This window comes from Thamnophis elegans, chromosome Z (genome assembly GCF_009769535.1).
Source record: "Thamnophis elegans isolate rThaEle1 chromosome Z, rThaEle1.pri, whole genome shotgun sequence".
In the NCBI taxonomy this organism is placed as follows: domain Eukaryota; kingdom Metazoa; phylum Chordata; class Lepidosauria; order Squamata; family Colubridae; genus Thamnophis; species Thamnophis elegans.
The window spans coordinates 4,337,803-4,365,018 of record NC_045558.1 but is presented as its reverse complement, the minus strand read 5'-3'; the positions used below and the strand labels follow the sequence as shown (position 1 = coordinate 4,365,018).

General features: G+C 43.2%; 1 protein-coding gene across 1 annotated transcript in view; it reads right to left on the bottom strand.

Annotated features, from left to right (window-relative positions):
• Positions 1–27,216, bottom strand: part of OBSCN (obscurin, cytoskeletal calmodulin and titin-interacting RhoGEF) — a 198,945-nt gene that overhangs the window by 60,796 nt on the left and 110,933 nt on the right. Inside the window, 10 exon segments of the mRNA XM_032234892.1 lie at positions 931–1,055; positions 9,306–9,384; positions 9,661–9,939; positions 10,840–12,120; positions 13,154–13,420; positions 15,598–15,870; positions 16,802–17,074; positions 20,621–20,887; positions 22,351–22,623; positions 24,864–25,130. Coding sequence (XP_032090783.1) covers positions 931–1,055; positions 9,306–9,384; positions 9,661–9,939; positions 10,840–12,120; positions 13,154–13,420; positions 15,598–15,870; positions 16,802–17,074; positions 20,621–20,887; positions 22,351–22,623; positions 24,864–25,130 — 3,384 coding nt within the window.

Genomic DNA, 27,216 nt, shown 5'->3' with positions numbered 1-27,216 from the left:
AGTCCATCCGCAGAGAACTTCTCAGTAGCAGAGCATGTGTTTTGGGATGTTCTGCATTTATATGGTGTTTGTTATGTGTGGCTTTTTAGTTGTTGATTGAATGGCTGTCTATTAAATTGTTAGCTACTGTTTCTTTGTGCTGCCAAGTCCTCACTTCCTAAGTACTTAGTAAGCTGGTGGTAAATCAGCATGCCTATTGACTGACAAGGGGTCCATTTCACAGGCTTCAATCACTTTCCTGGCTGTTTTTGTCTCTGCTCATCCAATAACCTTAGTAGTTTCAAAACCGAATGTATGCCTTTCTTCATTGCAATGTGAGGCTACCAATGGCTTTGGTCTCCTCACCTGATTGCTCACTTCTGTTCTTACAATCTGGTGGTTAGCTTCCTCCGCGTCTGTCCTACATAGTCACAGGGGCAATCCATGCAGGGGAGATTTCTTACGTCAGAATATGCCAGTCATTGGTGAAGACTTTCCTGCCTAAGGTGGGACTAGAACTCATGGTCTCTCATTTCTAGCCTGGTGCCTTCACTACTACACCAAACTGATTCTCCTATTGCAATACAAGCTGCAGCCCTTTTGAACATGCATCGTAATGTCGGTTGCATACAAAAAGGGTGGAACTTGCATCACAATAATGAGTAATGAATATTCAGCATAATGAAATTATTTTGTTTAGAGCTGCTTAATGCTGCAATGCCTCAGAATCCTTCTGAGTACACAGTGTCTGAAACTGAACCCAGAACTCGAGGTGGAGTGAGACGAAACCAAAATCAAGAAACAATTTTCAACCCACATTGTCAGTCTCATCCACTGCCTGAACAACTCCAAAAACAAAGACCAGCATGCAAGTAGTGATTGTGTGAATGGGATCTACCCCAAACTACGAAGCTGCGGAGAGGGAAGGGGGTTTGTTGAAATATCTGTTACCTTTCACTTTTAAATGGAATTTGGCAACAGGGGCTCCAGGCGCCACGTGAATATCGTGAAGTTCATCCATGATTTGAGGCAACTGTTCCTCTTCTGTTGTTGACTCCACTCCTTCTTGTTCCCGGCTAGTTCAAAAGATGGTAGGAAAGAGGGGGAGGGCAACACAAATGATTGACATGTAAAGCCCACTCCCAAATATAATTAGAATGTAGATAGAATAGTAAGCTTGTAAAAGGGTTTTTATTTTCCATTTTTTTCATTTTCATACACTCACATGTATACTGTGCATAGCCAGAGCCATACAACATTAAACAATAATCGCAGCAATTCCTCTTGTCAACAATACCCCAAAAAATAGAAACCCAATATACCTCTTCCACTATCTGTACACCTCTTTCTTCCACCCCCTCCAACTATAGAATAGTATGTTTGGAAGGGACTTTGGAGGTCTTCTAGTCCAATCCCCTGCTCAAACAGGAGGCATGCAGGAAAGGGAGGTGTGCTCCCTGTTCTGATTCGGAAGTCAGTACTGGTAGTCCTCGATTTATGACCACAGCTGAGTCCAAAATTTTTGTTGTTAAATGAGACAGTTAAACGAATTTTGCCCCATTTGATTAACTTTCTTTGCCACATTTATTAAGTGAATAATTTCAGTTGTTACGTTACTTATATGATCGCTATATAAATCTGGCTTCCCCATTGTCTTTGCTTGTTAGAAGGTCTTAAAAGAGGATCACATGATTCCAAGACATTGCCACCATTATAAATGAGAGTCAATTGTTAAGCATCTGACTGTAAATCACATGACCATGGGGATGCTATAATGGTTGTAAGTCTGAAAAATGGTCATGTTACTTTTTCAATGCTGATGAAACTTCAAACAGTTATTTGGATTGTAAGTTGAGGACTACCAATATAGATTCAAATACTTAGAAATCTAGAGCTCATCTAGTCCTATTCCTAGCTCCATGCACCATCCACTAAAGTATTTCCAGAAAATTGTAGGAGGAGTGGTAGAATCTAGGGGGAGGGTCAAAAGGGCAATCAGCCTAGAATTCCTATGTAGCCACAAATGAACTAAATCCAACCTCCCTTGAGTGCCATTGACCCTTATCTAACTCCTAGCAGGCGCTAACCATGAGTTGAGAAGATTCCTGTGCGTAGGTTTTTAGCAATCGCTAGAAATTACCCAACTAGCTTTCATGTCTAAGGTGGAACTAGAACTCATTGTCTCCCAGTGATAGGCCCAAAGTTACCCACTGGCTTTAATGCCCAAGAGAGGACTACAACTCATTGTCTCCTGGTGACTGGCCCACAGTCACCCAGTTTTCATAACTAAAGTGGGGCTAGAACTCACATTCTCCCGTTGATTGACTCAAAGTCATCCAGATGGCTTTCATGCCTCTGGCAGGACAAGAACTCCCTCTGGTGATTGATCAAAAATCATACAGCTGGCTTTCATGTCTAAGACAGGACTAGAAATCCCTGCCTCCTTTTTTTTTTTTTAAATTACATAGACAACAATGGGAAAAGGAGAAGAATGATTGGCCCAAAGTCACCATTGGCTTCCATATCAAGCTAGGTCTAGAACTCCCAGTCTCCTGCTGATGTCTTAACCAGTAGGCCAAACTGGCTCTTTAAAAAAGTTAACAATCAAATCAGAATTCTGCAACTATATGGAAGAGGGTGATATTCACCATTCTGGATTATTTTAATAAATGTGTGCCATTGAACAATACATCCAATGATGAAACATTTTGAAACCAGTTATGCTTTTAATATTGCAGAAATCTAACTTATTCCTGATCAGCAAAGAGTTATTGATCCTTTAACCTGCAACATTCAGGACATCAAATGTGTTAATCAGAAAAATTCTGAGGTGCAAGATCCATTTAGTGCAAGAAAAATGTGCCACAACAAGGGAGCTGTCTCAACAATTGTGGAAGCAAACTAATCGGGGCAATAAACATATGTCCCAAAATAATATTTGATAATAGATTTCTACCCAGAGTCATTTTGAAATGAGGTGGGTGGCAAATAAATATAAAGACTTACTTGAACGATCGTTCTCGGTGCGCTGCGTGAGAATCCAAAGGAATGGGTTAATTTCGGTCTGCTTGCCTAGAGACTGAATTGAAGAAACTTGGCCATGCCTCCTCTTTCACTTGGTAGCTCAGTTTTTTCAATGGAAGGCGTGGCCATATCGAAAGATGAAAGCACCTGAGATGCCCTCCTAACCTCGAAACCTAACTCACCGTCAGAGACCCTGGGCTGAGTTGTGAATAGGCAGGGTTGGATTCTCATGCAGTGCACCAAGAAAGACCATTCAGGTAAGTCAACGGTCTTTCTCCACGCGCTGCTTAGAGAATCCAAAGGAATGGGATATTCCTACGCATACTGACCTAAGGGTGGGTAGTTGACCAGTCCAGGGAGCCAGAGTCTGAGTGAACCACCTGCAATACCCGACGTCCGAAGGAAGCTTCGGCCGAAGCATAAACATCTAATTTATAATGTTTGATGAAGGGTGACAGAGATGACCACATCGCCACATTACACATTTTCTTGACTGAAGCTTGAGTGGACCAGGCCATAGTCATGGCAGCACTGCATGTAGAGTGGGTTGTGAAGTGCTGGGGCAAGGGACGGGTCTGCACCCCGTCGCTTTAGTGATATAGGCTTTCAACCATCTCCCAATAATGGTCGATGAAACCTTTTGGCCCATGGAGCCGGGGAGAAAGGTGATGAACAGGGCCTCCGACCATCAGAAGGACACTGTGCGCTTGATGTAGCATCGAAGGGCCCACCGCACATCAAGATGATGCCATTTTTTCTCGCAGATATGCGTCGGTCGGTGACAAAAGTCAGGTAACACCAATTCCTGGGCTCTAAGGAACCAAGAGTTGACTTTCGTGAGAAACGAAGGGTCAAGCCGGAGGATCACTCTGTCAGGATGGAAAATACAGAGGTCGCTATGGACCGACAGGGCTGCCAGCTCCAAGACCCTCCGGGCTGAGGTGATGGCCATGAGGAAGGCCACTTTCAAAGTCAATAGACAAAGGCTAAAAGAGCAGATGGGTTGAAATGGGGCTGATATCAATGCCTCAAGGACGATGGGTAGCTCTCAAGACAGGTAACGATGGACCGTTGGTAGCCTGAGGTTGGAAGCTCCTCTCAGGAACGAATGAACCCTGGGATGGTATGCCAAGGAGTGGCCGGTGCTGCTGTGTAACACCGTAGAAAGTGCCACCATCTGCCTGTGTAAGGTGTTCGGTGCCAGTCCCCGATCCAGGCCATCCTGGGGGAATTCCAGGGCTTGAAGAATCGAGGTCAATCTCGGGGAAATCGCGAGAAGGCAGCACCACCTGCAGAAGGCCGATCATGTAGCGTTGTACATCCGCGTGGTGGAGGGGCACCTGGCTTCTGGGTTGGTATGAATGACATGCACAGAGAAGTTGTCACATCTCAGGATGTCCCCTTCAATGGCCAAATGGCCAATTGAAGCCAGGTGTAGTAGGGCCCCTTTTGCTGAGGACTATCCTGTTGTCCAGAATCCTCCAGGGGGTGGCGATGGGCAGACTGTCCAGGTCGGCGAACCAAGACCAGCAAGCCCAATGAGGGGTGACCTTCAACAGCTCCACCTACTCCAATAGGATCTTGCAAATCACTCTTGGAGTGAGTGGTAGTGGTGGGAACGCATACAGCAGCCCCCGGGGCCAGGGGCTGCGGAGAGCATCGGTCCCCTCCACTCCGGGCATCTGTTGAAGAATCGAGGCAGGCGTGTGTTGGCTGGACATGCAAGTAGATCCACTGTCGGGATGCCGAACCTGCTGGTCAGTTCGTGGAACAAGTCCGGATGGAGCCACCACTCCACGTGGTCCACAGTCGATCAACTCGGCCAATCCACCTATATGTTCGTGGAAGCGGAAATGTGATCTGCCCTAATGGACAGAAGATGAGACTCGACCCGCAGGCAGAGTCCCTGCGCCTCCAGCATGAGCCTCTTGGAATGCATGTCGCCGTGGCAGTTGATGTATGCTTTGGTGGCCACATTGTCTGTTAGGATCAACATATGCCGCCCTGCCACCAGGTCCCTGAACTCCCGAAGGGAGAGATGGATGGCCCGAAGTTCCAACCAATTGATATTGTTCATCATGTCCTGGGGCTCCAATTGGGCTACGTGGGAGTGAGTGTGAGCACCCCAACCGTACAAGCTGGCATCAGAAGTTATCGTGACCCATTCCGGCTCCCTGAAGAGACAACCTTTCAGCAAGGTGGAAGACGTCCACCAATAGAAAGAGCGGATCACTTTGGAGGACAGCTGCACCGTGATGTCTGGAACACCTCTGTGTCTCCTCTGGTATAGAAGGAGAAACAATTGGAGATGGCCGCGTGAAGCCGGGCCCAGGGGATGATTCCTATACAGTAGATTAGCTTCCCTAGTAACGTATAAAGGACGAATAGGTGCACTGATCTCTGAGTCAGAACCTGGTTCACCAGGGCCTGAATGCTGGTGCAACTATCATGTGGCAGGGACACCTTGCAACGAACAGTGTCTATTATGGCCCTGGATGTAAAAGAGACGTGGCCAGCACTAACTGACTTTTGTCCATTTTTACGTGAAATCCGTGGAGCTGCAGCAACCGAATTGTTGCTTTAAGATCTCGATGGGCTTGTCTTGGGGATGTCGATTGTATAAGGACATCGTTGAGATAGCATTGTAGTCTTATGGGATGAGACCTGAGATGGGCCTCCACTGTAGCCAGCAGCTTTGTAAATGTCCTTGGGGCCGACGAGAGTTTGAATGGCAGGGCTCTGTATTGAAAACAGCGCCATGAGTATGAAAATCGTAGGAATTTCTGGGGAGAAGGTCAAATAGGCACGTGAAGGTAGGCCTCTTTGATGTCTATTGATATTAGGTAGTCTCCCTGGCGAATGTAGCCCAAGACGGTTTGCAGTGATTGCATTTTGAAACGCTTGTATGCCAGATGTACCTCTTGAGATCCAAGTTCGCTCTCCACCCCTACCCCACCCTGAGTTCTTGGGCACTAAGAACAGGATGGAGTAAAAACTCCTCCGCTCCTGACCTAAAGGGATCAGTTTGATGGCACAAATATCCAGTAGATGCTGGATCTCGGTGTCCACGACAGCCCTCATGACCCTGCACCTTGGAATGAAGCACCTGACAAACCTTCTTGGGGGCATGGAAAGAAATTCTAGGGTGAGGCTGATCTGCACCGTCTAAAGAACCCAAGCGTCTGAGGTTGATTATTCCCATTGGTCGACAAAGTGAACAAGTCGATCACCAATGGGAATATCAACCTGGGAGTCACCTACCGACGGAAGGGTCAGTAGCTGGAACCTTGGTTTCCTCGTCTGGCTTGGGACTGTTTTTGCTGCTGGGGCTGTTGCTGTTGTCTGCCCCTGTCCCTATATCTGGACTTATCCTGGGATTGATCTGATCCCTGGTAGTAGAGTCTGTGGAACTGGGGCCTGGTAGACCCTGAATCCCCCTGAAAGGGCTGCCGGTGGAAGTACAGTTGGGACCTGCGATCCACCCACCTTTGCACAGAAGGGAACACCTTCTTTTTATCCTTATTCTCGATGAGAATGGGATCTAAAGCCTCCCCAAAAAGTTTTTTTCTCTTGAAAGGCACTGCTGCTAGGTGCCACTTGGAGCGCAAGTGAAACCCCTCCAGATCCAGTCCGGGGCCAAACAGCCACTTGTCATTATTGCTAGGTGGGAGAACCGCAGCTGGCTGAGACCACTGTCTCTGGTTGACATCCAGAAATAGTTTGGGTGATGGGACGACCTCTTGTTCCAGGACAGGTTCTGAAAACAGGTGCTCAGTGGAGTCCAGGACCAAGGGTATTCCACTGGGATACCCTTGCTGCCCATGTTGGCAGTGGTCCTTGCCTTGAAAAGCAAGGATTTGAACAGGGTGGGCCTGAAAAGACCTTCGGGAATGGGAACTTCTTGTGGGCCACCCTCATTATCTGACAATTCCTCATCACCTTGCTCCTCATCACCCAAGAGAGAGTCCTCGCTATGGGTAGAGGGCAAAAGGGAAGAGGGGTCGCAATTTGGGAGTCCTCCTGGACCCGCAGCTGACTTTAGAACATCATCTGTCGGCTGTGACCAGGGAGGCATTTGCCCAGGTTCACCTGGTGCACCAATTGCGACCCTACCTGGACCGGGAGGCCCTTCAAATAGTCACTCACACCCTTGTGACCTCAAGACTGAACTACTGTAATGTGCTCTACATGGGGCTGCCCTTGAAGAGTATTCGGAGACTTCAGCTTGCCCAGAATGCAGCTGCGTGAGCGATTGTGGGTGCACCTCGGTACACCCACGTTACACCTGTCCTCCGCGAGCTGCACTGGCTGCCCATTGGGCTCCGGACACGCTTCAAGGTGCTAGTCATTACTTTTAAAGCCCTACATGGTATTGGACCTGGGTACTTGACAGGTACCGCCTCCTGCCAATTACCTCCCTAAGACCTATCAGATCCCACAGATTAGGCCTCCTCCGAATTCCATCTGCCAGCCAATGTCGACTGGCAACTCCTCGGGGGAGGGCCTTCTCTGTGGCTGCTCCAGCCCTCTGGAATGATCTCCCCGTTGAGACCCTCACCTCCCTTCCGGCTTTCCGCAAAGCCACGAAGACCTGGTTGTTCCGGCAGGCCTGGGGCTGATGAAATTCCAGCCCCACTGGAAGTTGCGACTGTTGTTATATTTTAATTTGTTTGTCTTTTTTCTTATTTGTATCCCCTTCCATCTTTGGTTGTTAGCCGCCCTGAGTGTCTCGGGAATAGGGCGGCATACAAATTGAATAAACTACAACTACAACTAAACTACAGGGCCTGGGGTGGGCTTTGAAGGTGCCCTCAAATCTCTGGATCTCCTGCTGAGTTCAAGGTCAACTCCCTGTGAGATAACTGCTGAAATAAGATCCCTGAATTCCCTAGGGAGGTTCAGGATTTTATTGTCCACCTCCCGGAGGCACGCAACCATGGGGATAAAGGTAGCCTCAGGTGGGGAATGCCTAGCCTCAGGGGTGGAATGCCTGGCGTGGGAGGCCTGAGCAATGCTTAGGCCCAATGCACTCGGTGTGGAGCCAGGGCCTAGGCCTACGTTCTCAGCAGAGAGGCCCTGCACCTGGATGTTATCTGGGGACCAGTCCCTGGCCTCTCCCAAAGGGGATTCCTGAAAGGACAGGGAAGGCAATCCTTCCAGTTGCAAGGGCGGGGGGGGGGGGATTTGGGAGTCCTAGATGATTTAGGGACTTTGGAGGCCTTTTTGGTAGAAGGCCGATGTTTATGCCAGGCATCCTTATCAGCAGCTGCCGATGATGATGTGGCCTTGGATCTGCTGGTTGTGCTCCTGGTGGTAGTTCTCCCCACTCTGCTGGGAGGATAGTCCTTCAAGGGTGAGCTCCCAGGAGAAGTCCCTTCCCCAACGCTGGAACAGAAGCTCACTCCGCCATACCCCCTTAAAATTCACCCGGAATTAATCAGTGGGGAAATACAGGGCAAACCTGCTAGGAACTCCGCGATCCTGGCCGCTCAACAGGTGATACTCAGTCACCAGAGGAAAAGGCACTAAGAAAAAGGCTCAAAAGAGATTGCCTGCAGTGATAGCACAGTGAGATCGTAACCATGCTGCTGATCTCCTCGCAAACTCGCTCGCAATGAAGCTTACGGCAATTAAAATGGCCGGCGCTGCTCAGCGGCTCAATTGGTGCTGAAATCAACAGCTCACAAGTTTAAAGCAGCCAATATGAACAGTTGCCTAGCGGCTCTGGGCGTAGCCAGCGCCCGTGAAATACAAACAGCAAGAGAAAATGGCGGCTAAGCCTCTCAGCACGCCAAGCAGAGAAGTGGCAGCGACGGGAAGATGGCGAACCAAGCCTCCAAGCATAGCACGAGGGGCTCGAGAACAGTGCACCGAACTCACGGCCCTCAGATCCAGGCAATTAGCGGCCACGGGCTAGCCCAAGCAATCAGGCAAGAGCACCCAACAATTTACATCTTCCCCATGAAGAGGGAATTCTCAGCAGCAGTTCTTGCCGGCAGACTGGGGAAACCAGCACTCTGTCTGACTCCGTAAACATGAAAACAATAATGATAAAATACAATGCACACAATACCTGTAACTGCAAAGAAAATCCAAAGGGAAAAAAACCTTAAAGGTACAGGAGAAACTGTGATTACGTCTCTGTAGGCAGACTGAATTGAAAAAACTGAGGCTACCAAGTGAAAGGGAGGCATGGCCAAGTTTCTTCAATTCAGTCTCTAGGCAAGCAGACTGAAATTAGCCCATTTCTTTGGATTCTCTAATCAGCGCACTGGAGAATAAAAAAATAATATTGCTCTTACCTGGACAGGTAACCTTTGGCACTGTAGTACGAGGAGGTCTCCGTTGCATCTCCAGCTGTATCATAGTCTGTGCTGGTTACTAATGAATGGTAAAAAGAGGATTTTAGGGGCAACATTTCTCAATTTCAGCCACTTTAAGGTCAGTGGACTTCAACTCTCGGAATTCTATGATCAAGTTGAGAAACACTGCTTTAGAGCAACACTTCTCAAAAAGAGAAGGTGGACAATTGTGCAAGAATCAAGGAAGTTCTGATCAGTGATTTTTATGGAAAGGATGGAGGGAGGAAGGATTATGCTCAATTACGCTCAATTTTTGAACAACAAACAGTTTCCCACATCCCAGCTTTAAACTCACGTTCCACTCGTAGCTCAGCTTTTGTTGAAGACACCCCCATGCTGTTTTCAGCCACACAGCGGTAGACCCCCATGTCAAGAGGGACCACTGCAGTGATGATCAGCTGATGACATCCTTCCTGGTCCTCATTGATCATGTAGTGGTCATCCTCTTCAAGAACGCGGCCATCTTTAAACCACCGGACAGTTGGCATTGGCTTGCCAATCACCACACAATCGAAACTGACCGGGTAACCATCCTGCACCTCTTGATTTTGAAGCTCAGTGATGAAGATTGGAGCTAGAATGAATAAAGAACAATAAGAGCAAAACTATATGTCTGTCTCCTCCTTCTCTCTGCAAAGCTCACTCCCTCTAGCACTAATGATGTTCTTTAGCTGGGTCAAGAAATGTCTATAAGAAAACAACCAAGCTCAGAGAGCACCAAGAACCCCACAGTTCCTTCTCCTCTTCCTCCTCCTCCTCACTTTCTTCCTTTTCCTTCTTGTCTATCTACTGCTCCTTCACCTTTTCCTTCTCCCTTAACTTTTGGTCCAGCCCTCAAGGAGTCCCTATACCACTTCAGACAAATGGCTATCCTGAAGGCAAGCCGTTCCGCTGATGGATTGCTTTCACTGCTAGGAAGTTTCTCCATAATTTAGGTTGGTTCTCTCCTTAATGTTTCCATCCGTTACTTCTAATGTCCTGCCTTCAGGTGCTTTGGAAAATAGGCTGACCTCTCTCTTTTTTGTAACACTCCCTCAAGTATTGGAAGATTGCTATCACTTTTAGTCCTTCTCTTAATTAGACTTAACATACCTAGTTCCCTCAATCGTTCATCATATTATCCTCCAGATCTGATCTTTGTTGCTATTCTCTGCACTCTTTCTATGGTCTCGTCACCATTTTTGTACTGTGGTGACCAGAATTGGACACAGTGTTCCAAATACGGTCTCATCAGAGCAGTGTAAAGTGGTACTAACACTTCACCTTAAACTGATTTATTGGTACCCATGCCTATATGCTGGAATCTTCTCAACTAACCACTAGTACCTGTTAGGAGTTGGATAAGGGTCAACAGAATTTAAAGGAGATTGGATTTAGTTCACTTGTGATTACATAGAGATTCTAGGCTGATGACTCTTTTGACTCCGCCCCCAGGTCCTGCCATTCCTCCTCCTACAAAACCTTGTGTACTTACCAGTATCAGAGGTCAGCAGAGTAGGCGGTGGCCGTTGAACCAAAGTCCGCAACTGTCCCGCAGGAGGTGAAGCAGCTTTCCCAATACGCAACTCTATCTTTTTAGGACCCTGGTCCAAAATGTCAATCTCAACAGGAATACCCAAAGCGGCAAACATCTCCCGAAACCGGACCGCAGCTGTTTTGGCCTCTGAGTGAACTTCAAACTTGATGTAGATGTAGCGTTCGTCTTCCCGGTAGGTCTGACGATCCACTGCCTCAATCTCTCCCTCGTCCGCGCTGACAAACAATTCCTCGTCGACGTCGGAGATCTCGGTGGAGACTTTAGACTTGAACAACTTGTGGAGCCTCCGTCCGGCTTTACGGAAAGCATCGTCCAATTCACTGCCAGACGAGCTCTCTGATTCGCTGTCAGGAAGCTTCTTGGTGGGTTTCGATTTGCGAGAAGGTGCTTGAGGTTGGATGGTCACCTTGGCACTGTGGGTGACCTTGCCGAATTTATTGGAGGCTTCGCAGGCATACTTGCCCTTGTCGTTCATTTCCAGACCGGCGATAATTAAGGAACAGGTCCCATCATTGTAATTGTCTATGTGATAATGCCGCCCATCCTTAATTTCATTCCCGTCTTTCAGCCAACAGACTGTCATGTCTGTTTTGCTGTGGGCCGTGCACTCTAGATGGAGGGTGTCTCCTATCTTGCCGACAAAGTCCTTGAAGGTCTCAGCAAAGACCGGACGTTCTTGCTGTTTGATTTCCTTTCTCACTTTGTAACCTTTGAAGGCAGCTTGGATTTTGACGGCAGCTTGAGACATGGAAGGGTCCTCCAAGTCGCCTTCGGTGATCTCAAATTCAGTTGACTCTGCAGGAGGAGATGGCTCCTCACTGACCTTCTGCTGACCTTGAGCTACTTTCTCTACGACTTTGCGACTGACACTCACCGTAGTTGATCCAGCCTTCTTAAGGTAGGTGATTAAGGAAGGTGTCCCGGCTCTGGATTCATCATCTGAACTTGTGATGGAGAAATCTGCTTCTCCAGCTTTTGCAGATTCGTCGCAAATAGAGTATTCCTCCGAGTAGTACTGGGTTATCTCCATTTCCTCCTTCTTCCTCTTCTGAAGCTTGTCGTCTTCTTCGGGCAGTTCACTGATTGAATCCAAGGTCGGCTCGCGACTCATCCTCCGCTTCTTGGCCAGAGCTTCCCATAGAAGATGGAGGTCCCCTTCCTGAGCGGCTTCAGGTGGCAAGCTGGGTTGAACCTCTTCATCCGTTACCTTCATTGACTCTTTAGAGATTTGTGCTTCCTCAACAATTTCTTTCAACATCGACACTGGAGAAACTAAGAAATGAAATGGTGAGATTATTATTAGGAAGTCAGGACATGGCAACTTCTAGACATAAAAGAAGAGGAAGATCTACAGGATAATCTAAATTTTGCAAATGCCCATTCAACAGACTTTAGAATCAATTAATCAATAATCAATCAATCAATCAAGATTAATATAGCACAGGTAGCCCTTGATTTATGATCACAACTGAGCCAAATTTCCACTGATAAGCAAGGCATTTAAGTCAGCCACGTCTCATTTTACAACCTTTTTTTTGCAATGCTTCTCTCAGAATCACTGAAGCTGTTAAACGAATCACATGATTGTTAAGTGAATCTGGCTTCCCCTATTGAGTTTGCTTGTCAGAAGCTGGCTGGGAAGGGATCACGTGATCCCGGGATGCTGCAACAACTTGTAAAAACATACTGATTTTCAAGTGCCCGAATTTTGATCATGTAAACATGGAGAGGCTGTGACAGTCGTGTGAGAATCAGTCATAAGTCACTTTTTTCAATAAAAGTAGTCATTGACTTACAACCATTCATGTAATGACGATTCAAATTTACAACGGCAATAGAAAAAAAGTGACCTACAAGCGGTTTTCACACTTGCAAACATTGCAGCATCCCCATAGTCAGGAACTCAATATTCTGGCTCTGAGTAACCAGCTTGTATATGCGACTGTGGCACCATTCTGGGAATACGTGATCTCCATTTGTGACCTTCCCAGCCAGTTTTGGACAAGCAAAGCCGATGGGGGAAGCCAGATTCACTTAATGATATTGTAATTTGCTTAACAACTGCAGTGATTTGCTTAACAGCCCTGGCAAAAAAGATCCTACAATCATACGAGACTCACTTAATAACATTCTTGCTTAGCAACAGAAGTTCTAGTCCTAGTTGTGCTTACCTCTGCTGGTTAATGACCCCGATACAATTACATGACTTGTGGTCGTAAGTCAAGAATTACCTGTATGGATTCTAACTTACCGTCAATCGAAAGATTGGCAGAAGTTTTGATTTCAGGTGAGGCGATGCAGGTGTAGGATCCTTGATCTTCAGATTTAAAATCGTGTATGATGAGTGTCTGTTTTTTGCCTTCGGAGATGATTTCATATCTTCCTCCTGGTTGGATCGGTTCTTTCCCTTTGACCCAAATCACCTCTTGGGTCTCACTGGACAATTCACACTGCAACTTGGCCCTCTCTCCTTGCGTGGCAGACTGGTCAACCAAAGGCTGAGTGACTTCAACAGGTTCTAAAATTCAACACACGAAAACCACTTTACAGGTAGTCCTCAACTTGTAAACCATTTGTTTAGTGACCATTCAAAGTTACAACATCACTGAAGAAAGTGACATATGACGGTTTTTTCATACTTATGACCACTGCAGTATCCCCAGTCATGTGATCAAAATTCAGATGCTTGGCAACTGGTTGATATATCATACAAGGAAAATGTAAAAAGGTCTGTCTGTCTGTCTGTCTCTCTCTCTCTCTCTCTCTCTCTCTCACACACACACACACACACACACACACACACACACACACAATTATTGCAGAAGGAAAGAAAGAAAAAGAGAGAGAGAAAGAGAGAGAAAAGTGCAAAGGACAAGATACAAATAATAGAAAATAGAAAACACAAAAAGTAAAGAAAGTTAAATTATAGTGGAGATTGAAAATACAGTATATTTCAGCCATCACAATAGTTATACAACACGCTCTTTACCTCTCTTGGTTTACAACCAATGATTTCTTCATTCCATATCCCATTTTTTAATCTATAGACAAATCCATAAAGCAATATTTTTTGAATCCTCGGTCAGCAGAAAATCCATTAAGGGTTACCAAAAATAGCAGCACATTTTATTTTAACCTGGGTCAAATAAACAATCTCTATAAGCCTTCCTTTTAGTTCTGAAAGTCTTAATCTTTAGTCCACTCAAGAATTGTTGTAGAATCAGGTTTTTTTTAAAAAAAATGTCTTCTAGTCCAACCCTCCTGTTTTGAGCAGGAAGCTCAAGTTGGAAGTCCCTTCCAACTCTGTTTTTCTGTTCTTCTGTGCTGTTATCCTGTTATTCTTCTTTGTCTTTTCTCACAAAATTATTCAAACGTGTAACAAGCTTCTTTTGTAAATCCAATATAAAAGAATTATCCAGATTACTCTCTTGGTAAATTATTTGTATTTCCCCTTTGATTTTTAAAACATCAACTGAGTTAAAATATTAACTGTGACATCCTTTCCATGTCATTCTCATAACTGTCATTGTTGCCTGTCATCTTTGTCTTGTCAAAAAATATTCTTCGTCTGCCAATGTTTCCAAACATTTTTTGGACACTCTTTATCCTGTTTATCTATAGAAACAAACTTCACTACTGACATTTTTGTTACTAACTTATATTTATATTTTTTCAAAAGTGCCCTTCAATATTTTCAATGTTAATTTTCATTTGCATCATCTTATATGTTCCAGTTAATTAGTTGTAAAGGTGGGCAGTTTAGAAATGTGAAAAACAAACAAACAACAAACAAATGGTATTTATCTCCCCCTGGTGTCCAATAGTTAAAATTGCTTTTCTTTATTTTAGCAATAGCAATAGCAGTTAGACTTATATACCGCTTCATAGGGCTTTCAGCCCTCTCTAAGTGGTTTACAGAGTCAGCATATTGCCCCCAACAACAATCTGGGTCCTCATTTTACCCACCTCAGAAGGATGGAAGGCTGAGTCAACCCTGAGCCGGTGAGATTTGAACCGCTGAACTGCTGAACTAGCAGTCCGCTGAAGTGGCCTGCAGTACTGCACCCTAACCACTGCGCCACCTCAGCTCTAGCAATAGTCCAAACAAATCTATTTTCCACTGGAAGGATTCTTTATAATTAAAAACATATTCTAAATGCATTTGGTCCCTTAATCTGTTTATAATTTTCTAAGGGGAAAACGGTCTTACTTAGCTGTTTGTTATTTCATTTTATTTATTTATTTTATTTATTTAATTGTGTTGCTCTTCTCTGTATTCTTCCCAGAGTCTGAAATCTTTGTATTGTGGTGACCAAAACCATTTGGAATATTCCAAGTGTAGTCTTACTAAGATTTTGTAAAGGGGTACTAGAACTTCACGGGATCTTGATTACATCCCTCTATTAATGCAATCTAGGATTTCATTGGCTTTTTGGGCAGCTGCTGCACAATGTTGGCTCATGTTTAAGTAATTTTTCTCTAGGACTCTAAGATCCCTCTCGCAGTTACTGGCATTAAGCAAAGTTTCACTTAGTCTATACCTGTACAGTTGGCTTTTCGCACCTAATTGTAGAACCTTACTTTTATCTACCTTGAATTTAATTTTGATAGGGCGCAGTGTTCAGCGTGATCATTTTGCATCCACCCCTATCCTATACGTAAATTTCAAGAAAACAGTTACCTGTTCCAACTTACCTATGATAGTCAATTTTGCAGACGCAATGGCATCTCTGGCAGCGAAGGTTATCTCCCCAGAATGTAGAAGCTGAGCTTTCTTTAGGATGAGTTTGTAGGTGTTTGCTTCAGCTTCAGTTCTCCAATTTTCATCCGTTTGGATATCTACGTCATTAAGATACCAGGCAATCTCATGGATGGGCACTGATTCACTTAACACACAGCTGAAGATGGCTTGTTCCCCGGCACGGACGGTGACATCTGTCAGTGGCTGCAAGAATTCCAGTCTCCATCCTGAAATGATCAGAAATGACAATCCTTTCAAAGCAAGGAAGAAATTGAGAGGTTGGGAAATTTTAGGAATTTTTTTTTTAAATCCCGGAAATATAGGTAGTATTTGACCTGCAACAGTTGTTTTAGTGACCATACGAAGTTACAACGGTGCTGAAAAAGGGACATGATCATTTTTCAAACTTATGACCATTGTAGCATCCCCATGTTCACATGATCAAATTCAGATGCTTGGCAACTCATATTATGACAGTCGTAGTGTTCCAAGGTCATAAAATGGGGTAAAATTCAATTAACATATGTATCACTTAGAAACATAAAATTTAGGCTCAGTTATGGTTGTAAGTCGAAGACTACCTGTACATGAAAATGGACCCTGTTTCCTGGCTGTATTGCTAACTGGTAAAGTATCTCGGCTGCTATGTATGTTTTTTTAATTATCTTAGAATGTTTTAGTGTTTTAATTATGATTTTTTTTTATTGTAAGCTATTCACAGTTATTCACTGAGATGGGTAGCTATAAAAAAGTAGTCCTCCACTTACAACAGTTCGTTTAATGACCCCTTGAAATTATAATGGCATGGAAAAAGGGAATTACGACCATTTTTCACACTTACGACAATTGGAACATCCCCATGGTCACGTGAGCAGAATCCTTGGCAACTGATTCATATTTATGATGGTTGCAGTGCCCCAGAATCACGTGATCCTCTTTTTGCGACCTTTTGACAAGCAAACTCAATGGGAGAAGCCAGATTCACTTAACGGCAGTGTTATTAATTTAACAGCTGCAGTCATTCCTTAACAACTATGGCAAGAAAGGTGGTACAACAACTATCTCGCTTAGCAATGGAAATTTTGGGCCCAGTTGTGGCCGTAAGTTGAGGACTACCTGTCTCTGATTGTCTCGTGCAACAAGATATTTGATTGTCACCTTTTACAGTCAAGAAAGCAGATGTGACCACATCGCTCGCTTGAAAGGTCACCCTGCAACTGTCTTGGACTTTGAGGTTCTTCAGAAGCAGAAGATGGCGAAGCCCGTTTTCAAAATAAACCAGTTCCACGTTTTCTGATGTTTTTGCCGGCACATCATCGATTAGCCAGTTATAATTGTAGATTTCTGGCTTGGAAAGATAACACTCAAAGAGGGCTTCCCCTCCTTCCATCGCATCCACATTCTCCAGGCCCTGGATGACTGTATTCTTGGCTGTTAGGACAAAAAAAAAATAGAATTAATAATAAAAGGGCCTCAATCCCTGACTTTCCCGTCATACGGGTAGTCCTCACCTTACAACTGTTTGTTTAGTGACTGTCTGAAGTTACAACAGCACCGAAAAATTGACTTTGGACTGGTTCTCACGCTTACAACCATTGCAGCATTCCCATGGTCACGTGATCAAAATTCAGGTGCTTGGCAGCTGACTCATAGATATGACGGTTGGAGTGTCATGGGTTCATGTGATCACCCTTTGTGACTGTCACAAACAGCTTCCGATTAGTCAATGGAAGAAACCAGATTCAATTAATGGCAGTGTGATTTACATAACAACTGCAGTGATTCACTTAACAACCATGGCCCAAAAGGTCATAAAATGAGGCTTGGCTATTTAAAAACAGCCTTACTTAGCAAGAGAAATGTTGGACTCAATTGTAGTCGTAGGTTGATGACTACCTATATAGCATTTAAATTAGCTGGAAATAATATTACATATAATAAGTATAACATATATTTATGTACATTAAATATAAATTATGCATATAATTATATATTATATATAAAAAGTATAAATTACATATCATACACGCACATATATTATATATAATGTTGCATATATATATATATATATATACAGGGCGGGGCATAACCTTTTCCTAGGGGGTCACAGCAACACTTGTAATAACAACACAAATAATTCATACACCATTCGAAAGCCCATCAAAAACTGAGTTTATTGACACAATTTAATAGTCAGTATGACCACCATTAGCCCTTCGAACAGCATTCAAACGAGGTGGATAAGAACACAACAAATCTTCAAACAGTTCCGTTCGATTTTCCAGATTTTTCAACACAGTTTCCAAATTCATTCTCAAAGTTTCAACCGAATATCGATTTTGACCTTGTTCCTGAATCATCAGAGCTTCCACTTCATCCTTAATTATGGCCCCAATGTTCTCTGCCGGATTGAGATCTGGCGAATTGAGATCTGGCTCCAGCATCGCGAGCCTCTCGAAAGGCAATGCATTTTATTCTGTCAATGATCCTTTGTTCTTCCGAATCGAATTTTCCAGCCATTCTTAAAGCAAATTTAACATTTAATAGCTCATTCAATTCAGTTTTTTATGGGCTTTAAAATGAGGTGTCGCGGAAGTTGTAAACTGCTGTCGATCTTGCTGTGACCCCCTAGGAAAAGGTTATGCCCCGCCCTGTATAATATAACTGTATATAATATTGACACAATAAATAAAATATAACAATAATAAGACATTAGATGGATTGCAAACTTGATTGTTTGCAATGCTTTATATTTAAAAAATGAAGTGACTGCCATCTTTAGCTGAAATTCAACTTTCATTTTGATATAGGTTGAGTTTTGGAAAGGAGAAAGTTTTTTTATAGGAATAAGTTGTGATTTAGGAGATTCTGCAGGGGGAATCAAACATGAAACATTTTTTTAAAGTGGAAATTTAATTGCATGGTTAGAAATTGACTGCTTGAAGATACAGTGGCATTGAAAAAAATGGTTTAAGACTGCTTTTCACATTCACAATTGCAGCCATCCCATGGTCTCACGATAAAAATTCAGACCCTCGGAAACTAACCCATATTTATGGGGGTTGCAATGTCCTGGGGTTCCCCTTTTGTGATCTTTTGACAAGCAAAGTCAATGGGAAAATGTTATTATTTAATAACTATGTTACTAACATAACATCTGCAGTGATTCATTTAGCAACTGTGAAAAGAAAGGTTGTAAAACTGGGTAAAATTTGTTAAAACTCATTTAACAAATATCTCGCTTAACCACATAAATTTTGTCGGTCAAGGACTGCCTGTATGCTTTTCAGATGCCATAGTAAACATTTCTGTAAGGAACTGTGATTAATGCCAATGAAATTCAAGCCTACAAAATTTATTTATTTATGTCCCACCTTTATTATTCTTTTATAAACAACTCAAAACGGTGAATATATCGTAATACTCCTTATTCCTCCTATTTTCCCCACAACAACAACCCTGTGAAGTAAGGCAGGACTAGAACTCACTGTCTCCTGGTGATTGGGCCAAAGTCACCCAGCCAGCATTCTTGCCTAAGGTGGGACTAGAATTCATCATCTCTTGGCCTAAAGTTCCCCAGTTCTTCCGCTAAAGGAGGACTAAAACTCACAGTCTCCCAGTTTCTAACCTGGTTCCTTAATCTCTACTTGATCTTGGCTGGTGCAGAAACTGTAAGCATATAGTACAATTAGGTTTTTTTAATGTCTATAATAAAAAACATAATTTGGTCTTTCTTTTTATCATCACAAAGCTTTACTCAAAGTGACTTTATTTTAAAATGGGCAGTTGTGTTTTCACAGTGTTCAAAGCAACCCGGAAGCCAAGCATTAAAAAAAAATAATGCAAGCAATAAAATCATTAAAAAATTTAAATAATCTCAGAACAGTAGACAAGCCAAATAATAAAGCATATTTCAAAAGCTTCAGCTCCGAATAACAACAGATGACCATCAAGGTTGCAGTAACATAGAGCAATTACATATTGTTTTAGGCTGCTCAAATGCATTGCTGAGTTATCCTTACAACAGCCCTGTAAGGTAGACCAGGATTCCTGTTCTCCTACTGTGTATAAGACAACTGAATTGTTGATGTTGACATGTGCTAAGAAAACTCTTCATGGTTGCAATGCAAATTCAGCCAGGGACACTTCTCAGCTCTCTGCTTCTATCTGAATTTATTTTATGCAGTAGTTTATTGCTAAAATTAAGGGTAGATAGAAGAAATCAAGCAAAGTGTGTTTGGAAAATGCAGGCATTTTCCAAATGCATCACCTCAAAATTCTCAATCATCTGGATTTTTCTGCGACAAGTAAGAGATTAACAATTTAATATGAATATTTATTGAGAGAAGAAAATATTTGTAGCTCGGGATTTAAATGTGGGGTCTTTGGTGCTCTTGGAACTTGATTGTTTTCTTGCAGACATTTCACGATGCAACTAGGTAACATTATCAGTGTAAGAAGGGAGTAAGGTTCTAGTTTCTAGCACTGATGATGTTACCTAGTTCGGTCATGAAATGTCTGCAAGAAAACCACCAATCGAGTTGGGTCATGAAACATTTGCAAGAAAACCACCAAGCTCAAGGAGCCTCAACAACCCTGCACGAATGCTTATGTCCTTACAAGGTTTTCCTGTTCCCCAACACCTCCTATAAGTGTTAGCCAAACCCTTTGTAAACATCAAATCTCCCCTTGGTCTTTGATCTCCAAAAGCTAGTCGCTTAACCAGTGGGACGACTTTGCCTCCAGAAGTTGTGGGTGCTCCAACACTGGAGGTTTTTAAGAAGAGCTTGGACAACCTTTTGCCTGAAATGGTGTAGGGTCTCCTGCTTGAGGCAGGGGGTTGGGCTAGAAGACCTTCAAGGTCCCTTCCAACTCTGTTATTTTGGTATTAGTCACCAAAAGAAAGTTTGGTTTGGCCCTCATGTCAGCTTCGGTGGCGTTCACATGATCATCCTCTTCCATTGTGGTTGACCTCACCTTGAACATCAAGCATGGCCACCACTTTGGTCCCTCCGGCTTCACAAGAGTAAATCCCCGTGTCACAAGGAAGAGCCGGCTTGATTTTCAATTTGGCCACGTTCCAGTCCTGCTCAACCACAACTCGCTGGCCATCTCCCCAAAGAGGTTGATCATCCTTCTTCCAGACAGCCTGCACTGGCCGAGAATACTGGCAGATGAATTCCGCCGTCCCATCTTCTTCCAAAGTTAGGTCCTGCATGGGGCTGACCACCTCAATGGTCGGATCTGTCAACCGATAGGTCAGGTGTTAGTGCAGGCTTGGGGGAATATTTATGGAGACTTTTTTTGCTTTTAAAGAAGGACTCTCTGTGAGTCGTGTGAAAGCAGGGATCAGGAGCACTCTTTAGTTTGCTAAGGTGGTTTAAGGCTTGTTTGGCTCAGCGATGGAAATGATAAAAGCATGTGAGTTAGCTAAGGAGGCAGCGGATCACTGGTGACTGAATGGCTGAAAGCAGTTTTGCCTAATTTAGAAACCCTCCAGGGGTATAGACTGCAACTCCCAGAATCCCTCAGCCAGCGTGGAGATTGTGGAGAATTCTGGAAGCTGAACTATTGAGAAAGTTGGTCAGATTAAGTCGTTTTTCTTAATATCATAGTCCTCAACTTACAACCATTTGTTTAGGGACCATCCAAAGATACAATGGCACTGAAAAAAGTGACTTATGACTGATTCTCACACTTATGATCATTGCGGCCTTGCAGTCATGTGATCAAAATTCAGGTGCTTGGTCTTTATGATGGTTGCGGCATGCTGGGGTCACGTGATCACCATTTGTGACCTTCCCATCAGCTTCTGACAAGCAAGGTCAATGGGGAAAGATTCACTTACTAGATTCACTTAGCAACCGCATGATTCACTTAACTGCAATAATTCGCTTAACAACTATGCTAAATCAATCATAAAATCGGGCAGGATTCACTCAACAACCACCTTTCTTAGCAACAGAAATTCTGGTCACAAGTGTGGATATAAGCTGAGGACTATCTACAGACAAAGTTACACCTGTAGTAGTTACTGTGCTCAGATGGATATTTAAGCATTTCTGAAAATCTCCCATTTGCATCACCTTGTCCTGTAGCTATAGTTTATAATTATTAATTAAATTATTAATTATAATTATTAATTAATTATAATTATAATTATTATAATATAAATTATTAATTAAATTATATAATTATAATTATATAATTTAATTATAATTAATTAAATTTGTTTGGTGTCCATCTCGAATCAAGAGACCCTATTCACTCGCAGATGATAACCACCAAAAAAGATTGAACTGGAAGCTATTTTGTTGAAATTGTTTCAGCTGCCCTACAAAAGATTGCAAAAGTACTTAAAACCAGATATGTATTTATTTTATTTATTAAACCTTTATGCCGCCAGTATTCATGACAGTTCAGCAGATCCAGCACAGGCAATTATCAGATGCTTCTAAATCTATTATATGCTGTTGTAAGCTTTCCAGAGTCACTTTAGATTAGCGAGACAGCCAGCATATAAATTTAAGAATAAATAGATATCTTCCAAGGACAATGAGTAAGGTGCAGGGTTTTGCTTAAGGTAGTAGTGCCTAGTGGTTAATGCATTCCTTCCGGGAGCTGTTTTGCAGAAATTGGTTAGGGGTCCAGTGACACAAGGAACAAGCACAGCGTGGTGGTTGCCTGACAGGGAAAGCCTGAAATACCTTTGATTAATAATTTAGCTGAGGATATCAGAGAACCCATTCGAAAGATCACTGTTCCTGAATCATTGAGACCCAGGTCTTTTAAGATCAGCTTGTGAGTGGTCCCATCGTGCACCGAGATTTCATTTGCAGTGCTGTTGTGAAGAGGGGAGCCGTCCAGCCACCACTGTGGGTTTTGTGTTCCAGATCGGGAGAGCTCGCAGGTAAAAGTAGCTGATTCCCCGGCAAAAATATCCATGTTCTTTAAACCAGAAACTATCTGTATTTCCTCTTCTGTGTAACAGAAGAAGAGAACACACGCAGCAGAGGTGTAAAAATGGACCATCTTTGTGTTTCTACATCATTTGACAACATGAATCATTTCGTCAGAAGAGACGTTGCAAAATTAGCACCCAAGATTAAAACTCTGCAACTGAAACCTACAAAAGTACAGGAGTCACTGACTTACACCCATTTGTTTTGCGATCAAAGTAACGACGACACTGATTTGATTTCTGTTCTGATTTTTCACAAAGCTGGCGAGATACAGCTCTTAGCTAACTAATAGACTCAATCAAGAAATCAACTCAACAAGGCTAAAATTACTTTTATTCATGTTGATTTATAAGAACAGGATCTTGAAAAAGCTGGCTGTGCTTTACCACAGGTGTCCCCACCTTGGTCCCCCTCTGGCCAGTGCGTGTGTGTGTGTGTGCGCGCGCGTGCATACACACACACTTGTGCTAATGCTACCGCGAGCATCATGTGAACACTAATGTTGCTATGAACTTCACGTGTGTATGAGCATCACTGCGAGCGTCATACGGATGTTAGCGTCTCTGTGAACTGGCGGTCTCGTTCGCACTTGCACAGGTATGAGTAAAGGCGCCTGCCCCTTCCCCCTGGGCCACCAACTCGGAAAAGTTGGGAAATCTGCTTCGTGTCACCCTTATATTCATGTGAATTAGAGAGAGTGTCAGCCTGAATCTTTTGCAAACATGTTCTTGTTTTCGACTTTTCCTCCTTGCTACTTTCCTAACAGATCTCTGTAAAGATCACCTTCCTTATTTTCCATGGCATCTCATCAATTCCTTAAAAGCTTTTAGCAAAAGTGGACTGCAGTAAAATAATGGGAGTTTCCATTTGGTCATTCACTGGACAAATAAAACACAGACATCCATGGATGCAATTTTCTTAGCCACAGTATGGAATGTTCTTCTTTTGTTGTACTTTCCCTCCCTCCCAAATGCTAACCAGGCCTGATGGTGCTTAACTTTTCAAAATCATCTAAAAATCATACATTAATCTTTTTTAAAAAGCTATCTCACACCACAACCGCAGAAGGAAACTGTAGTAAGCATCCTACATATTAGTCAGAGGTGGTATTCAGGTCTCTTCTGTTTGGGGGAACCAGTAGCGGCAGCTGTGGGAGGCTCGGCCCACCTGCCCTGACATAATGCACGACCTTCTGTGTACGCTCACATTTGAGAACCAGTAGGGAAGATAAGTGAATCCCACCACTGATATTAGTCATCTATACAACAAGATGGTTTATACGCCAAAGATGTTTTGGATCATTCATTTTTTTCAGATCCACTGAACTCCCCGGTGACTAAATTAGAAAGATTGATTTGCCTCCAAACCTAGTTTAATAACAGGGAAAGGCACAATACAGATGCATGAGTTCCATTTTTATGTATAGAAATAACCTTAAAAAGAAACAACTTGGAAATGAAGAGGAATTTCCTAGTCTATGTAGCAATGGGATGGCCTGTCTTGAGGTTCACTGATTAATTGTTATCACCGAGAGGAAATTTCCCCTTACTTCTAGGCTGGATCTCTCTTCAATAATCTTCTACCCATTGCCTCTTATCCTCCACTCAGGTGTTTTGGAGAATAGAATCATAGAATAACAGAGTTGGAAGAGACCTTAGAGATCTTGTAGTCCAACCCTCTGCTCGAGCAGGAAACCCTACACCACTTCGGACAAATGGTTGTCCAGTCTCTTCTTGAAAGCCTCCAGTGTTGGAGCACCCACAACCTCTGGAGGGAAGCCATTCCACTGATCAATTGTTCTCACTGTCAGGAAATTCCTCTTTAGTTCTATTTTAACTGAATCGCTCCTTGAGTAGTTTCAATTTGTTGGTTCTTATCCTGCCTTCGGGTGTTTTGGAGAATAAGTTGGCCCCCTATTATTTCTCGCAGCCACTCAAATATTGGAAGACTGCTATCATGTCACCCCTAATCCTCCTCCTTGTTAGACAGTTCCTACAACCACCCACCATATACTTTAGTCCCCTAAACAAGGATGATTGTCTTTGTTGCTCTTCTCTGCACTTCCTAGTCTCAATCTTTTTTTGGAATTTGACGACCACAAAAGGACACAGCATCCCAACTGTGGCGTAACCAGTGCAGCGTAAAGCAGCCCTAACACTTCCAGAGGTCTTTGATACTGTGCTTCTGTTGGCAAGTTGAGGACATAAAATCATCTGGCTGCAGCATTCACAAAACACAGGTAAGAATTAGGAACGTACCTTGTACATATACCGAGGCCGTGGACAACTCGTCTCCAGTGCTGCATGTATACGATCCACAGTCCTCTGGTTCCAAGTCATAGATGATCAGCTCAACCGTGGGGCCTTTTTGCTTCATCTCGTACTTGGCACTGGGCTGCAGAATGACAGACCCTTTCCGCCACTCGACGGGAGTGTTGGGACTCGAGATCTTGCCACACAGGACGGCTTTCCCTCCGGTTTCTGACTCAATGTTTTGCAACCCTTCTTCAAAGAATACGGGTAGCACTGCCGGGAAGAAATGACACAAGTATTGTGATGCTCTTTGCAGACATGAAACAATACCTCTATGGGTATTGTTTGGGGTTTTATGTCAGAAGCATCACAAAATAAGGCATGGTACAGGTGGTCCTCAACTTATGACCTCAACTCAGAATTATGCATGAAACTGTAACAGTGAAAATGTTTATACGATTAAAAACAAAGCAATATGGATGGAAATAGGATATTTTTATGTTTGCAAATACTGAATAGACCAAATGCAAATAAATGTGATGGTCATAATGTATAACTTTATATCTTAGTATAGATATTGTATAGTATAGATATATCCTTAGTAAGACATTGTCAGGATGGTTACGCTGTACCCAATGTTTTAATTTGTGTTCAATAAAAAACTTTATAAAAAAAAAAACCTCATGACCTCAACTCAGTCCCAAATTTTGTTGCTAAGTGAAGACACATGAGTTTTGTCCCATTTTATGACTTTTTTGCCACAATTATTAAATGAATCACCACAGTTGTTATGTTAGTAACATGTTTGTCAAGTGAATCTGGTTTCCCCTTTGACTTCACTTATCAGAAAGTCACGAAAGAGGATCATATGACCATGGAACACTGCAACCATCGTAAGTATGAGTCAGTTGCCAAGTGTCTGGATTTTGATCACGTAACCATGGGAATGTTGCAACAGTTGTAAGTGTGAAAAATGGTCGTAAGCCTTTTTTTTTCCAATTACAATGTAACGTTAAACTGTCACTAAGTGAACATAAAATATAAAATTTAAAATGTAAGATTAAAATATGTACAAATTAGATAATTTTGCCCAGAAACTAGCAACATCAATTGTCTTCTGTCTGTCATGCTGCCATGAGATCCTTAAGTCTACACGTATCAGGGCCCAAAAGGCAGGCATATATATGTGTTGTTGTCTGCATCTCACCACAATTGCAAAGAGCAGAAGCAACCAGATAGCCCCATGCAGAGTGTTTCTAGATCTTGATGTACCTGCGTGCGGTCTACAGATAGTCCTCAAATTACAACCATTTGCTTAGCACCAAAGTTAATAAAGGTTATAACACCACTGAAAGGAGTGATGAATGACCGGTTCTTTCACTTAATGACTGTTGCAACATCCCTACCAAATTTGGGTGCTTGGCAACAGGCAAGTGTTTACAGTAGTTACAGCATCTCTCAGGGTCAGGTGATCACCATTTATGATCTTCCTAGCTGACTTCGACAAGATTTATGGGAGAAAGCCATAATGACTACTTGATTTACTTAACGGCCTCATCGGTTCACCTAACAGCCATGACAAAAAAAAAAGATTATAGAATAGGTGTGACTCACTTAACAACTGCGACGCTTAGCAATGAAAATCCTAGTACCATTTGTGGTTGTAAGCTGAGGACTTCCTGTATAAATTCATTCAGCAAATTCATACGTTGGAGAAAATGATTCCAAGAAAGCAAATGCAGCTACACATAAAGGAGGAAATGAAACATGGCTCCTCCCAAGGAAAAGGAATAAGAATAAGAAGTTAGACGTGGATGCTCTCTGAGCTTGGTTACTTTCTGGCAGATATTTTATGATCCAATTAAGTAAGGGAGAAGGGAGTGTGGTTTGCAGAGTGGAGGGGGACTGTGGCGTCTTTGGGCTTGGTGGTTTTCTTGCAGACATTTCACGACCGAACTAGGTAACATTATCAGTGCTAGAAGCTACAACCTCATTCCCTTCTAACACTGATGACGGTACCTAGTAGGGTCATGAAATGTCTGCAAGAAAACCACCAAGCTCAAAGACCACCAAGGGTCTCACAGTTGTCCTCCTTCCATTCTGCAAGCCTCCCTTCTCTTCTCTCGCTGATGACAATACTTAGTTATAGAGTTATAGTTATAGAGCCGAGGTGGCGCAGAGGTTAAATGCAGCACTGCAGGCTACTTCAGCTGACTGCAGTTCTGCAGTTCGGCTGTTCAAATCTCACCGGCTCAGGGTTGACTCAGCCGTCCATCCTTCCGAGGTGGGTAAAATGAGGACCCGGATTGTTGTTGGGGGTGATATGCTGACTCTGTAAACCGCTTAGAGAGGGCTGAAA